This window comes from Olea europaea, unplaced genomic scaffold, assembly GCF_002742605.1.
Source record: "Olea europaea var. sylvestris unplaced genomic scaffold, O_europaea_v1 scaffold262, whole genome shotgun sequence".
In the NCBI taxonomy this organism is placed as follows: Eukaryota; Viridiplantae; Streptophyta; class Magnoliopsida; order Lamiales; family Oleaceae; genus Olea; species Olea europaea.
The window spans coordinates 743,019-756,386 of record NW_019244532.1 but is presented as its reverse complement, the minus strand read 5'-3'; the positions used below and the strand labels follow the sequence as shown (position 1 = coordinate 756,386).

General features: G+C 33.4%; 3 protein-coding genes across 3 annotated transcripts in view; 1 reads left to right on the top strand and 2 right to left on the bottom strand.

Annotated features, from left to right (window-relative positions):
- Positions 1–532: 532 nt before the first annotated feature.
- Positions 533–2,374, bottom strand: LOC111383164 (premnaspirodiene oxygenase-like). Its single transcript, XM_023007243.1, has 2 exons — positions 1,395–2,374; positions 533–1,296 (listed from the first exon to the last, which is right to left on the bottom strand). Exons 1-2 carry the CDS (start codon positions 2,307–2,309, stop codon positions 676–678), a joined length of 1,536 nt encoding a protein of 511 aa, XP_022863011.1. The 5' UTR covers positions 2,310–2,374; the 3' UTR covers positions 533–675.
- A 3,509-nt stretch (positions 2,375–5,883) lies between these two features.
- Positions 5,884–7,758, top strand: LOC111383165 (premnaspirodiene oxygenase-like). The gene is made up of 2 exons (XM_023007244.1): positions 5,884–6,838; positions 6,922–7,758. The coding sequence occupies exons 1-2, from the start codon at positions 5,927–5,929 to the stop codon at positions 7,531–7,533; spliced, it is 1,524 nt and encodes a 507-aa protein (XP_022863012.1). The 5' UTR covers positions 5,884–5,926; the 3' UTR covers positions 7,534–7,758.
- A 3,396-nt stretch (positions 7,759–11,154) lies between these two features.
- The window catches only part of LOC111383158 (GTP-binding nuclear protein Ran-3-like), a 2,783-nt gene continuing 569 nt past the window's right edge, over positions 11,155–13,368 (bottom strand). The window contains exons 3-7 of the mRNA XM_023007236.1: positions 12,580–12,636; positions 12,377–12,494; positions 12,016–12,105; positions 11,756–11,916; positions 11,155–11,564 (exon numbers count right to left, since the gene is read on the bottom strand). Coding sequence (XP_022863004.1) covers positions 11,476–11,564; positions 11,756–11,916; positions 12,016–12,105; positions 12,377–12,494; positions 12,580–12,636 — 515 coding nt within the window. The 3' untranslated portion in view covers positions 11,155–11,475. The remainder of the gene's footprint in view (positions 11,565–11,755; positions 11,917–12,015; positions 12,106–12,376; positions 12,495–12,579; positions 12,637–13,368) is intronic.

Sequence of the window (13,368 nt, the reverse complement as noted above, 5' to 3'; positions counted from 1 at the left end):
ATAATTTCTATTTATTCTTTAATTTTTATTTTATTTTTTATTGTTTATTTAAATAAGAGGTATATTTGTCATTTTACACAAGATATTTGATTAAAATGATGATTTCCGCAATAAAAGGTAAAAGTAAGGATAAAAGTGCCAAAAAATGAAAGATAGTAACGTTTTGTACAATAACATTGAAAGATAAGGATGTTTTGTACTAATTACCCTTTTTTTAAGACATGGGCATTATTGTCTCAAACTGCATACTAGTTAATACCATTTGTGTCCACGTTTGGAAATTCCTGTAGCACATATGATTTTGGGTTAATCTTTTCCAAAGTCTCAAATTGAAGGATTAATCCATTTGTATGGAAGAAAGTTTCACGGAAGATTGCCAAAATACTCTCATGATATGAGGCCCACCGCAAAAAACATTTGCCAAAAAATACCCCACGCACCCCCCTTTGTGTGTTCTGGCAGGCTCCTATGAAAAAGCCTACTGTACATCAAGCAAAACCCCAAATTAAAATTTATCCAGCAAGGCACAATATAAATTGTATTTCTGAAGCACGGTAAATTTTATTGATATGAAAATGATAAATATATATAAAGAGTACAAATATTAAAACCAGCAAATGATCCAGGCAGTGTAGCTTATTTGGCAATCAGAACTGCCCTCTGGCCTTGGATAAATTAACCTTCAATTGGTGGGTTGTAGGGTGTAGCGATCAAATAAAGGTTATTTTTTCTCTGCACACTTACTCCAGGTATCTCACTCATGTCTAGATCACTATGGTTCATTCCATGAGGAAGTTTCCAGTCAAAGTGATAAAGAAGTTGAGCTAAAGGCACGTCAATATTTGCAATTCCAAAGTTCATGCCAGGACAAAACCTCCTTCCTGATCCAAATGGAATAAATTCGAAGTTATTTCCCAAGAAATCAACAGAACTGTTCTCGAATCTCTCGGGTTTAAAGATTTCTGGTTCTTCCCAATATTCTGGATCTCTTCCCAAAGCCCAGATGTTCACAGCAACCTTTGCTTTGTAGGGTATGGTATACCCATCGACTTCACATTCTTCCCTGCATGCTCTTGGGAGTAAAGTGACAGCGGGATGTACCCTAAAGTTTTCCTTGATTATCAACTTCAGATATTTTAGGTTTTGAATATCACTTTCCTCAATTGTCTTCTTTCCTTTAAAGGCTTCTCTTATTTCAGCTTGTGCCTTTGCCATCACTCTTGGATTTCTCATCAATTCTGTCATCACCCAATCGAATGTTGTGGATGAAGTTTCAGTTCCGGCTGTAAACATATCCTGCAATTACACCAACATACTTATTGATGCTGAAACAAAATCAACAATATAATGGTTAAGAAAACGTACGCAATGTAATTTATGGATAAAGGACTTACGAAGATGATTGCTTTGATGTTGTCATCGGTTATCGGAACATCAAGATCGTCACTTTGTTGCTTTCGGAGGAGAACGTCTACAATGTTTTCACTACCCAACTCCCCATTGTCTCTTTTCCCTCTAGCAAGCTTATGTTTATGCTCATTGAGCATGACATCAAGAATTGAATCGAGTTTATGACGCATCTTCAACAATTGATGTTTATTCCAACTGAAAATTTGAAGGAACTTTAGTGATGGGTACAAATCTGCCAATTCGAATCCCCCTGCCAAGGTCACTCCTTTCTTCATGAACTTTATCAAAGTGTCCTGCTCTTTCAAGATCTCACCGAAAGCCGCTCTAGATGTGGCTATACTTGTGAATGCGAATATCTTGTCAGTCATGTTGAATGGTTCTCCGCCATGTGATCGAACAGATTTAATAAGATTAGAAGTCTCGTCTAGCCTTATATGACCGAATGACCGAACATTTTTGTTGCTCAAGAGCTCCATAATGCATATTTTACGCATTTGCCTCCAGTGCTCATTATATGGACTAAAGGCAAGATCCTTATAGTCATACCATAAAGTCTTCATCCCTATACTTTCCGGTCTGTCTGCAACAGCAAGATCATTTACCGTGAGTACTTTCTTGGCAATTTCACGCGACGATATAACAATTGAGGAAACTTCACCCAGCTTCAAATGTATGATCGGCCCGTATTGTTTGGATAATTTACTGAGGGAGCGGTGTGGGAGTGCGCCCATCATGAGGTGTAAGTGTCCGATCAAAGGCAACTTCCATCCCGGACTTGGAGGATACTTTTTGTTCTCCTTAAGGGACTTCGATTTCTTCCACCCCTTAACTAACAAATAGACGAAGGATGTGAAAAGCAAGAAAGTAGTGAAGTTGAACTGAAGAAGATGGATTTCCATTAATTTTGGTACAAGCTTTTGTACTTCAAGTTAGGCTGTGTGTGTTTTGTTTGTTGTACTAAATGCAAACGCAATATCACCTATTTATAGTGGAAAAACATTTGTATTCATTCTATTCTATTATATTGAAATTTTTTTCTGATGCTCACTAATGTCATGCATTTCCAGGTAGATGCAAGTCTTATTTGGCATCCGGTGGATTTTTATATTTCTTATTTGGTAACCAAGTTTGACTGGTACAAGAATCTGAGGGATTTTATTTATTTTTTTGCTTGATTATCCTTCTAAGTTTCTGTTTTTTTTTTTTTTTAAAGTTTATTGGCCGAATATTTTCATTCTATTAAAGTGTGCTGTAATTTTTCCAACTGATGTAACACGAAATTAAAATAATAGTCCAATTCTAAATAATTTGAACATAGATTCAATTTTGACGGCTGAGTTTGAAATTTTATATTGATAAGCCAGTGTCCAAGACTCGAACGCACTAATTTTGTTATTCTATTATTGTTAAGATTTTTAATCCATGACCAAGTCTCTATGAACACTGTCATCATAAATTTAGTTTTAAAAGTAAGATATGTTATAGATCAAATATTTTTACGCTGCCAAGATATTATGGTCATGGATTAAAACATTTGTACGTCGTAGGTAAGAGCTGTTATAGAAATTGTTGAAGCATTTTTTACTAAGGATCCTTGAGCGAATTCTTTCACTCGGAAAGAAATGTAAGATGGTTAGTGGCGGATCCAGACATTTTGAACTAGGGCACAATCAAATTTCCTAAAAAAAAATTGTTATTACCATAAATCATTCCAACCACAATCCAAATCTATTTAACACAATGAAAAAAACTATGCCCTTGATTGAGCATCATTATTTTGTAAAAATGAATTACGGAATAGCGATTTTTTGGAGAATGCATGGCTTAAACGTAGGAAAATATTTTAGATTTACGACCTATTTGATACAAGGAATTTTCCATAAAAAATAAATAAATTTTCATCTTTTTTCTTGTTTGATTACAAGAGTTTTCCCTGAAATTGATTTTCCCTCCCCACGTGGTCCCTTTTTCCTTGATTTGGTGGAAATTGATTTCCATGGTTTTGGTGGGCAATCAATTTTTTATGTTTTTTTTTTAATTTATTTTTTTGTTTACTATGAAAACAAATTATAACCACAATTGTAACAAATTAATCCCTTTAATTGACAATTTTCATGAAAAATAAAGTCAAATAAACACCAAAATATCTAAAATTTCAACATTTTTCATATGAAAAATTATATCAATCAAACAAATTTAATTGACAATTCCCAGTAAACAAATTCTAGACAATTCAATTCCTAGCAATTCGTTTTCTTTCCACCCAAATTCCATTCTTACAATCAAACGGATCCTTAAATGTAAAATTATTTTTCAAGAGAATATGTGGTTAAAAATGAATTTGGAGAAAAATGTGGTATTGAAAAACATGGCTCAAAATAGGGCTATAAATGTCTTTCACATTGAATTTTGGTCAAAGAAAATAATAATTTAAACTTATAAGTTACTCTAGCCAGCCACTACTTACCTTTCAATTTTCAAAAACAAAATAATTGACTAGCTTTCCTTGTTTGTTTTTCCTGTTTAGTCACATGAATTATATAGAGCAGATGAATACAATTTTTCCTTTTATAAATGGGCAGAAGATGAAAGTGGTACTTTTATGAATGGTAAGTATGCTTTACAGATTTGTAAGCATATGTGGTTCTCCAATCGATTGTCTTCCAATAATATAGTACTAAAACCATGATGATTCAACTAAGTTAAGCCAATGATTCTATGAGTAAGAAACCTTTAGTCTCTAACAAAATCTTTGCTTAGATTGAAAAGAATTTGGTGGAATACAAGAGAATAAAAATGGTGTTGCAAAGAATTTAGTAGAATTTTCGTTGAAGCCAACATTTTGAACTATAAATGGTGTTGCATTAGACAATATTGAACAAATTCAACAATGACTTTTCGTTAAAGATTTAAATAAGATTTTAGTTAAAATACTATCTATATTATGTAATTATAATTTTTAGATTTATTATTTTTTGTTGAAATTTTTGAAAGCATTTATGAAGTTCCTATAAATCTATTAAGTATGATTTGTCTAGTTATAAATTGAAGCTATAAAAAATAGTTTAATTTTTACATTTTGAAAACTTGAAAATTGTATAATTGATTAATTGCAGGGATTAGTAAGTAAATATAGTATTTGATAATTTTAAATATTTATTATGTATTATTTTTAATTATTAAACTTTTAGAATAGTTAAATATTTAAAATAATAATAATAATAAGTCATGATTTTTTACGCTTAAGTCTCGTCTAGGATCGTGAAGCTTGGAACTTAACCTACGCGTCTAATCACGTTTCACGCTTTTTAGAACGATAATAAATATGCACATGCATAAAATTACGCATATGTGCGTTGAACCAGCTATAATATTTGAATAAATAAAATATCTTAACTTCTTATTGTTTTTAAATTTTTTAATTAAAAGTATGTTTAAGGAGTGTGACTAAATGCCCATCCCATAATGATATTGAAAGATCATTGTCATTAATTTCTAAAACAGTTTTTCAAATGAATGGATATGATACCTAACGACTCACATGATTATCGATTAGATTATACGAGTAGCATATATATATATATATACACACACACGACTTCTATATGCACATGCCTTTGATAATAGAAATGGGAGAAAAGTTTTCTGATAAGAAGCGATATATATGCCTCAATTATTTTCCAAACATGGTCTTTAATAAATTACTTCTTCTAAGTACACATGCACCATATTCGAAAAATGAGTCAATGGCCCCTCACAAAGCTCTAGGGATGGGGCGGTGGGGACCCTCAAGGTTGGGGTTCAGCCTTCTTGAAAAAGAGCTATGCTACACTTACAAAGATGTGTTACAAAGTTGATTGACAAAATGCATCTACACCAATCATTTTAAAAACAGATTTTTAAATCATTTCCAATACACTTTGTAATCCAACTTTTGTAATTCAACTTTGTACAAATAGCTTTATTGCTTGAAAAATGAGCCAATGGCACCTTACTTTGAAACTCAGAGAATGAGTTTAGAACTACAAGAATATTTGAGTAACTAAAATAAAACTTTACTCAAAGTTGGATGACTTATGGTGTTTTTACCCATTAAAAAAATTGCAGTCTAGCATTACATTTTAGAAAAAAAAAATTCTCTATCAGGTTGGTCAAGTCTGACAGCAGAAAATTATCATAATCAGTGGGCTATATTAGAATAAAAATTCTGCTAGTCAATATTTGTCACTTAAGAAAGAATATCATGAAATACAAAGAAATAAATGTCACGTGGTTACCTGCAGTCAGATTCGTGCACCAAGATAACATTAAAAAACAATAAAATGTCAGAGAAAACAACAATATAGAATAAAATATTTATATATCTACCTATACGCAAAAGCTAGTCAACATTGATACAAATACCAACCTAATATAATAAAGAGAATAATTTTCCTTGTATTATATATTTATAGGAGCCATTTCTTGTGCACTTTCTACAACTAAACTTGGAGGGGAATAGCCAGTACCAAAAATAATGGAATTCCATCTTCTTCCCTTCAACTTCACCACTCTCTTGTTTTTCATATCCTTCGTCTTTCTCTTAATTAAGGGATTCAAGAAATCGAAGTCCGTTAACAAGAACGAAAAATTGCCTCCAAGTCCATGGAAGCTGCCTTTGATCGGAAACATGCACCATTTGGTAGGTGCACCCCCACATCATGCTCTAAGAAAGGTAACTAAAAAGTATGGTCCGGTCGTGCATCTGCAGCTCGGTGAAGTTCCTGCAGTTGTTATATCGTCACGCGAAGCTGCTAAAGATGTGCTAAAGGTTCATGATCCTGCTTGTGCCGATAGGCCAGAGAGTATCGGAAGTAAGATTATGTGGTACGACTATACCGATATTGCTTTTAGTTCTTACAACGAATACTGGAGGCAAATGCGTAAACTATGCATTTTGGAGCTCTTAAGCACCAAAAATGTCCGATCATTTGGCTCCATAAGGCTAGAGGAGGCTGCGCAACTTTTGAAAATCATCCAGTCGTCTTCTGGGAAACCCATCAACCTAACTGATAGAATATTCTCATTTACAAGTTCAATGACGTGCAGAGCAGCATTCGGTGAAGTACTGAAAGACAAAGACGCTTTGATAATGCTGATGAAGGAAGGAACAGCCATGGCCGGAGGTTTCGAATTGGCTGATTTTTTCCCTTCTTCAAAGTTGCTACAAGTCATGAGTTGGAATAAAAGTCGATTATGGAAGATGCGCGGTAAGCTTGACAAAATTCTTGACTCCATGATCAATGAGCACAGAAATAACCTAGCTAAAACCAATAGAGGCAATGGGCTGTTGGGTGGTGAAGATATAGTCGACGTTCTACTCAGATTACAACAAAGTGGAGAACTTTCTATTCCGATAACTAACGACAACATCAAAGCAGTCATTTTTGTAAGCATTTTATCAATAAAGAAGTTATTATTTCTTCTTAACATTTATTAGTCCAACATCGATAACAATTGTTTTCCCCGCAGGACTTGTTTTCGGCTGGAACTGAAACTTCATCCACCACAATCGATTGGACCATGGCAGAATTGATGAGAAATCCACGTGTGATGGCAAAGGCGCAGGCCGAAATAAGAGAAATTGCTAAGGGAAAGGGGACATTCGAAGAGAGTGATGTTCAATCGCTAAAGTATCTCAAGTTGGTGATCAAGGAAACTTTTAGGCTACATCCTCCAATTCCTTTACTTCCAAGAGCATGCAGGGAAGAATTTAAAGTTAATGGATATACAATACCCCTCAAAACCAAAGTGATGATTAATATCTGGGCTTTGGGCAGAGATCCAGATTATTGGCCTGAAGCAGAAAGCTATAAACCAGAGAGATTTGAGAACAATTCAGTAGATTTCTTGGGAAGTAACTTTGAATTTCTTCCATTTGGAGCAGGAAGAAGGTTCTGCCCTGGAATGAACTTTGGCTTAGCCAATATTGAGCTTCCTTTAGCTCAACTTCTCTACCATTTTGACTGGAAACTTCCTAAGGGAAACAAAGTTGACATGTCCGAGGGAGAAGGAATAACTGTGCCGAGGAAAAATGGTCTTTACTTGATTCCCACGCCCTACAACTCCTCCATTGATGGCTAAATGTTAAGCCAACAAAAGGAGGATTGAGGGAGGTTCTGAACTTGTTTACAAATGAATAAGCATGTTCCTAGCTTTTATTTTTTTATTTTATCTCAATAATTTCCTAGGTTACATTAAAGTTTCATTTTCATGTTCTGATTCATGTACTTCCCTTTCACTGCTGTGATCTTTGTATCATTGTCATGTAGACCCAACTTCTATATATGGATAATATTTTGAGCTATCTTTCTTTCTTATTTTTTTCAAAATAAGCCCTTGTTTGGTAGATAATAAAAATAGAATTTTTACGAATTTTGATAAAAGTGATAAAATGTATGACTTCAAAATTGTGGATCCCGTAAAATATGTAGTTGATATTAATTGTTGAAATTGACTTTGATAAAAATTTATATTTAATTTCTATCAAACAAGGGTTTAGTATCGTATAATACTATGTTCCATGGTTCCGATCAACTTAGGCTTCGATGTTTGTGCTAATTTTTTATGGTTGAGTTAAAAGCTTAGGGCAGTGATGGCATTTTCAGGTGAATTCATTGGAGGGTTCAAACTAGATATGTGATGATAATTTTGAGGGCGGAGCCAGACTTTTTGTATTGTGGGGTTAAAAATTAAAATAGAATTTCTTTTTATAACATAACATTAATAAAAATATGTCAATATACTACTACAACAATAGTCTATGCAATTTTTTACTTTTAAAACGTCGTATAATTACATCGTTATCATTATTGTCGAGTACATCGTTTTCAATATATACAATCAAACTATCACTTAACCTAACATGAATTTAGAAAATGCAATCGGGTTGATGAAGTAAAATAGATGATGAAGTGGTTTTATCTTTTTCTTTTAGGTTTCTCAAATGAAAGCATGAACAGCTAAACACAAATTATGGTGCTTAAAGGAAGTCCTTGTGAAATTGCAACTGGACAAGTACAGAATTCCAAAAAGGGTAAAGATACAAGTACAGCCCCCTCAAGTGAGGGGTTGTGTGTCTTGCTGCAAAAGCTCCTTTTTTTTTTCTTTTTTTTTTTTGGGAAAAAAAAATAAGCCCAATCAAAGCTTAATTACTTCGATGCACATGCCTTTTTTATGTGGATTAAAATTAATGTTATAAATTAATTTCAATTATATATTTCATGAAATTTATAACTTCTTAACCATACGTTTTATCAAAATATTCTAAAAACCTGTTTTAATTCCCACAAAACAAGGGCTAAAAAAATGTGACTTAAAATAAAGTAATTACGTGTAAGTAATAGCACCCTGTGTAAACCCATATTCTAAAAATTCAATTTTATTCAAACTCATTTACAATCATACATTCTTCTAGTAAAATAATTTTGTACGTAAATATTTGGAGAAAAATAGTATTTTTTTTTTACCACATCCTCAAAATATTGCTACTACAAAAATCATTTTTTTATAAAAATGAGGCATATTAAAATTCCTAACATCGGCAAATTTGAATTCAACAGCAAATATTTTACAGCAGCAATTTTCACACCTCACAAAGGTGGGGTCCACAATTATTTTAATTGTAGACCCCACCTACTTGCCTGTGTGTGCTGTAAAAAAATGTGTGAAAATTGATGTACTTGTAGAATGGTTGATTTTACAATTACGCATTTTGGGTCCCACCTATGCACCTTTGAAATTACACACAGTAACACTACAGATTATTCTACACTTAATTTCTGTTGTAGCCAATAATTAATGCCTCGTCAACTTTTTTAAATTCCTGTCTTTCACCCTGTTTACTATCCTGTTAGAGCAGCTTTATTGTTCTTAAAATGGCACAAGATCTTGAATAAAGCTGCAGGGTTCCAATCCCACCTCAGGCCATCTCCAACTCTGCACTATTTTGAATCAAATTTTGCACTAAATCTTGCACCAAACCAAAATTCTTCTCCAATCATTACACCAAAATTTACACCAAATGAACAATGTTTTATTATTTTATTCATTCTTTCGATTTTTGACAATATATTTATTTTAAAATATTATTTATTTATTTTATAACTATATATATTACTAAATCATAACTTCATTAAATTAAAAAATATATTGATTACTATATTATCACGTCATATATATTATGTTAAATTGGCAAAAATAATTGATTATATTATTAATTTATGATAAACAATTACATTAAATTTACAAAAATAATAAACTTTAATAATAGAAACTTTACATTAAATTAAATTTTAAACGTAAACTTTACGAATTTAACTTTACGTTAAATTAACAATTACGTTAATTATTATTGATTATATTATTAAAAATAATAAACTTTAATAATATAATTAATAGTGTAATTAATTAAGTAATTATTATTATTATCATCATTATCATTATCATTATTATTATAGAACGAAAATGACAAAAATGCCCTTAACCATTATCTTTGAAAAAAGAAAAATAAGGGCAAAATGAATATTGCACCATTTGGTGAAAAATGGTGCAACATGAATAGTGTTGCACCATATTTGGTGCAACACTATTCATTACACCATTTTTTGCATCAAAATTTGGTGCAATGGTTGGAGGAAGTTTGCACCAAATTTTGGTGCAATTTGGCGCAATGGTGCAATGGTTGGAGATGCCCTCAACCCCTAATTTTGAATGGGGCAGGCCCCATGAATTAAAGATCAAGAGCCGAGGTGGCAATCACCTTGGCCCTGGAGCCAATCCCGGATTTTAAACCTGGGATCTGAAGCATCTCTCCAAGATCTTTCTCCAAAGATCAACTAAGACCTCGAGTGACAGGATACTGATGTTAAGGTGGGTCCCACTCTTGTCTTCATCGATCGACATGTACCCTGAGCATAGTGGTTGAAATTATCCTGTAATGACTCCTCAACTTTCTTGGTGAAACAAAGTGGTAATATCACTTCTGCAACCAATTTACCTACGAATACTAGGGCTATCTCCCTCGTTCGACCTCCAGTATTTTTGTAAGTAGATGATGACAAAAATTGAGTGGAACAAATTTCGATAAATAAGGGGCACACACCATACCTGACACCTTCTGAGGATATTTATACGAAGTCGTTTCATATCACTCGCTAGGCGATTCTCATCCACGCGTCGTGTGATTTCAATAGTCTTCAGATACACATTTTATAGGTAGTCGACTCATGTCATAAGCTAGGCCACTCTTGTCCACATGCCAAGTGATTTCGATAGTCTTCAGGTACACATGCCATTATCTTCGACATTTGGTAATTGAAGAGCATAACCATCGTTCATTTATTGAGATTCTGGTTATGTGATCAATTGCCAATTTTCAAACTCATCATGCCGAATATCGGTGAAGTGGTCGATCAATCACTATTTGTAACGTATTATAATTACTGCCCCAACTTACAACACCTAAAATGAAGTTTAAACACGAGATGTTATTATTTCCATCCACCAGTAATGAAAATAAAACATTTTTTTGACCCTTCATCAATGTCATTTTGTAGACTTTCACTTTATATTTCTTGGCCAAATAGAGAGATTTTTTTATGTTGGCAACCGGTAAATACCCTACAAGCAGTCCAGCAGTGAGAACCTCTGCCAAATCTCATGGCACAGACAAGAATTTTAGCCCATGAACTCTTACAAAATAGCTATGAGCAAACTATGCAGTAAAATCTCCACAAGAAACAGAGCAAATGTATCGACAAAGAACTCAAACGTTTATACGACCTACATCGTACATATAATATCTCAACATTCAGAAGACATGACAAAAAGAACATCTTCCCACAAGCAAAGCAGATCATAACAATCCAATATTTCAAAAGCACCTACACATACCATTAGATCTCACATTTTTGAGGACTAGAAATCCTTGAAACAAGAATCCCACAAATCAGGCAAGAAAAAATGGGAAACCATCATCATATGGAAGGGAATGCATCACGAAGTATCATCAAGGATAAGATCAATTTAATCAAATGACTCATCATCGTCATCTGGAAGGGGTTGACTGGCAGCTGCAGCAAGCTCTGCCTCATGGCTGAGAACATTCAACAAAAATTATGCTTAACATCTTACTAAATTTGAGAAGAGAGTTTTATGCTAAGATGTGCCCATATCAAGTCAAACACGGTTATGAACCTAGCATCTACTATGGTTCACAAAGGTTTTAGCTGGTATAAGCACCATGCCTCCAAATTTACCAAAGAATAAAACCTTGTACTCTGTGTGTGTGTGTGTGTGTGTGTGTGGTAAAGAAAAGGCTTCTCAAAGTTGTAGTTACTCTTTGCTGATATTTCATAATACTGCAAATTCTTTTTCCTGTGGAAAGTAACCTGTTTTGCCTTCACCTGCCTGTTCTTCACATCGACCTTGTTCCCGCAAAGGACAATCGGGATGTTTTCACATACCCTGCAATTGGCACCAGAGGGATGTCAGTACTATGACATTCTCAAGATGACACTCAACCAAATCTACGAGCAAACTTAAAATGTATAAGAAAGCACACACCGGCAGAGATCACGATGCCATGTAGGGACATTCTTGTATGTTAACCGAGCTGTGACATCAAACATGATTATCGCACATTGTCCATGGATGCTGAAAAAATAAAACATCAGAAACATGCTTTATGGACATGGATATTTAAACATCACAGACACAGAAAAGGAAAACAAAAGGTGAATTTAACAATATAAATAATAATAAAATAAAAACAGAGACATTACATATTACAGTGTTTAAAAAGGCTCAATTAGATAGCAATGTACATTTTTACTACATGAGACAACATGTAACCCTCAAGGCATTTTAAGGTTTACAACTCTACACAAACCAATAAAATAATGGGCAACGCTCTGGTTATACTTACTAGTATCCATCCCTAAGGCCACCAAATTTTTCTTGACCAGCAGTATCCCAGCAATAAAACCTGATTTTCCCACAGTTAGTGAAGAAATCCAACGGATGAACTTCCACTCCAATAGTTGCTACACATAAATGAAGAGTCAGTTAGAAAATAATGCAACAAAAAAATCCAAAACTAAAGAAAATATATTTGTCCAGAGGGCTTACGTTCATATTTCTTCTCAAATTCACCAGTAAGATGCCTCTTTACAAATGTTGTTTTCCCTTCAGTGAAAAGAATACAAATCAGAAAAAAAAGCACACAATAATCAAAAGGTCCAATATTTATTTTTCACCTTTCCCTCTTATCTTTTATTTCTTTTTGCTTTTCGAGTTTGTATGTGTGTGCATGTGAGTCTGTACTGCTGTTGGATTCATAACATGACATACTACTTGATCTTTGTTGAATAGCATTAATGAGGTCTTTCATATTAAATTTCTACAATGCGTAACCCATATACATAAACGGAACCGTTCCTTCTGCTCATAAATTTAAAACACTTATTTGACAAATAACGTTTAATTTAAGTCAATCAAATGCTCAATATGTATTTAGTGTTATAATCACTTGAGATCCATAAGATACTGTGCCTTGGATTGACTTAAATAAGAGGTCACGATTACTTGTCAAATAAGTTATAGATAAGAAGAACCGTCCCGATACAAAAATATACACAGTTGTCGCGATTTGAACTTCAAATTAGATCCAAGCTTTATGAGAAAGTCTTCTTCAACTCAGAATAAACCCCAAACTCTGAAGTCCATATCAATGTGCCCTATACAAGCAATTGCATCCAGGAATCCAAACCACATTAACTTCACAACTTTAAAAAATAAAAAAATAAGAACCAAAACACTTAATGACCAACTAAAATAAATTAAAAATCACAAGGTGGGCTAAATCGTAAGCCAACAGTTTACCAATTTCATCCCAAACATATAAATTCTAACCCCCGC

Bases quoted from the DNA above. Each gene is read 5' to 3' on its own strand.
- LOC111383164 (XM_023007243.1), bottom strand. From the start codon at position 2,309: ATGGAAATCCATCTTCTTCAGTTCAACTTCACTACTTTCTTGCTTTTC. The intron at 1,297-1,394 runs GTAAGTCCTTTA...GTGTAATTGCAG, and splicing joins ACATCAAAGCAATCATCTTC to GATATGTTTACAGCCGGAAC.
- LOC111383165 (XM_023007244.1), top strand. From the start codon at position 5,927: ATGGAATTCCATCTTCTTCCCTTCAACTTCACCACTCTCTTGTTTTTC. The intron at 6,839-6,921 runs GTAAGCATTTTA...TTTTCCCCGCAG, and splicing joins ACATCAAAGCAGTCATTTTT to GACTTGTTTTCGGCTGGAAC.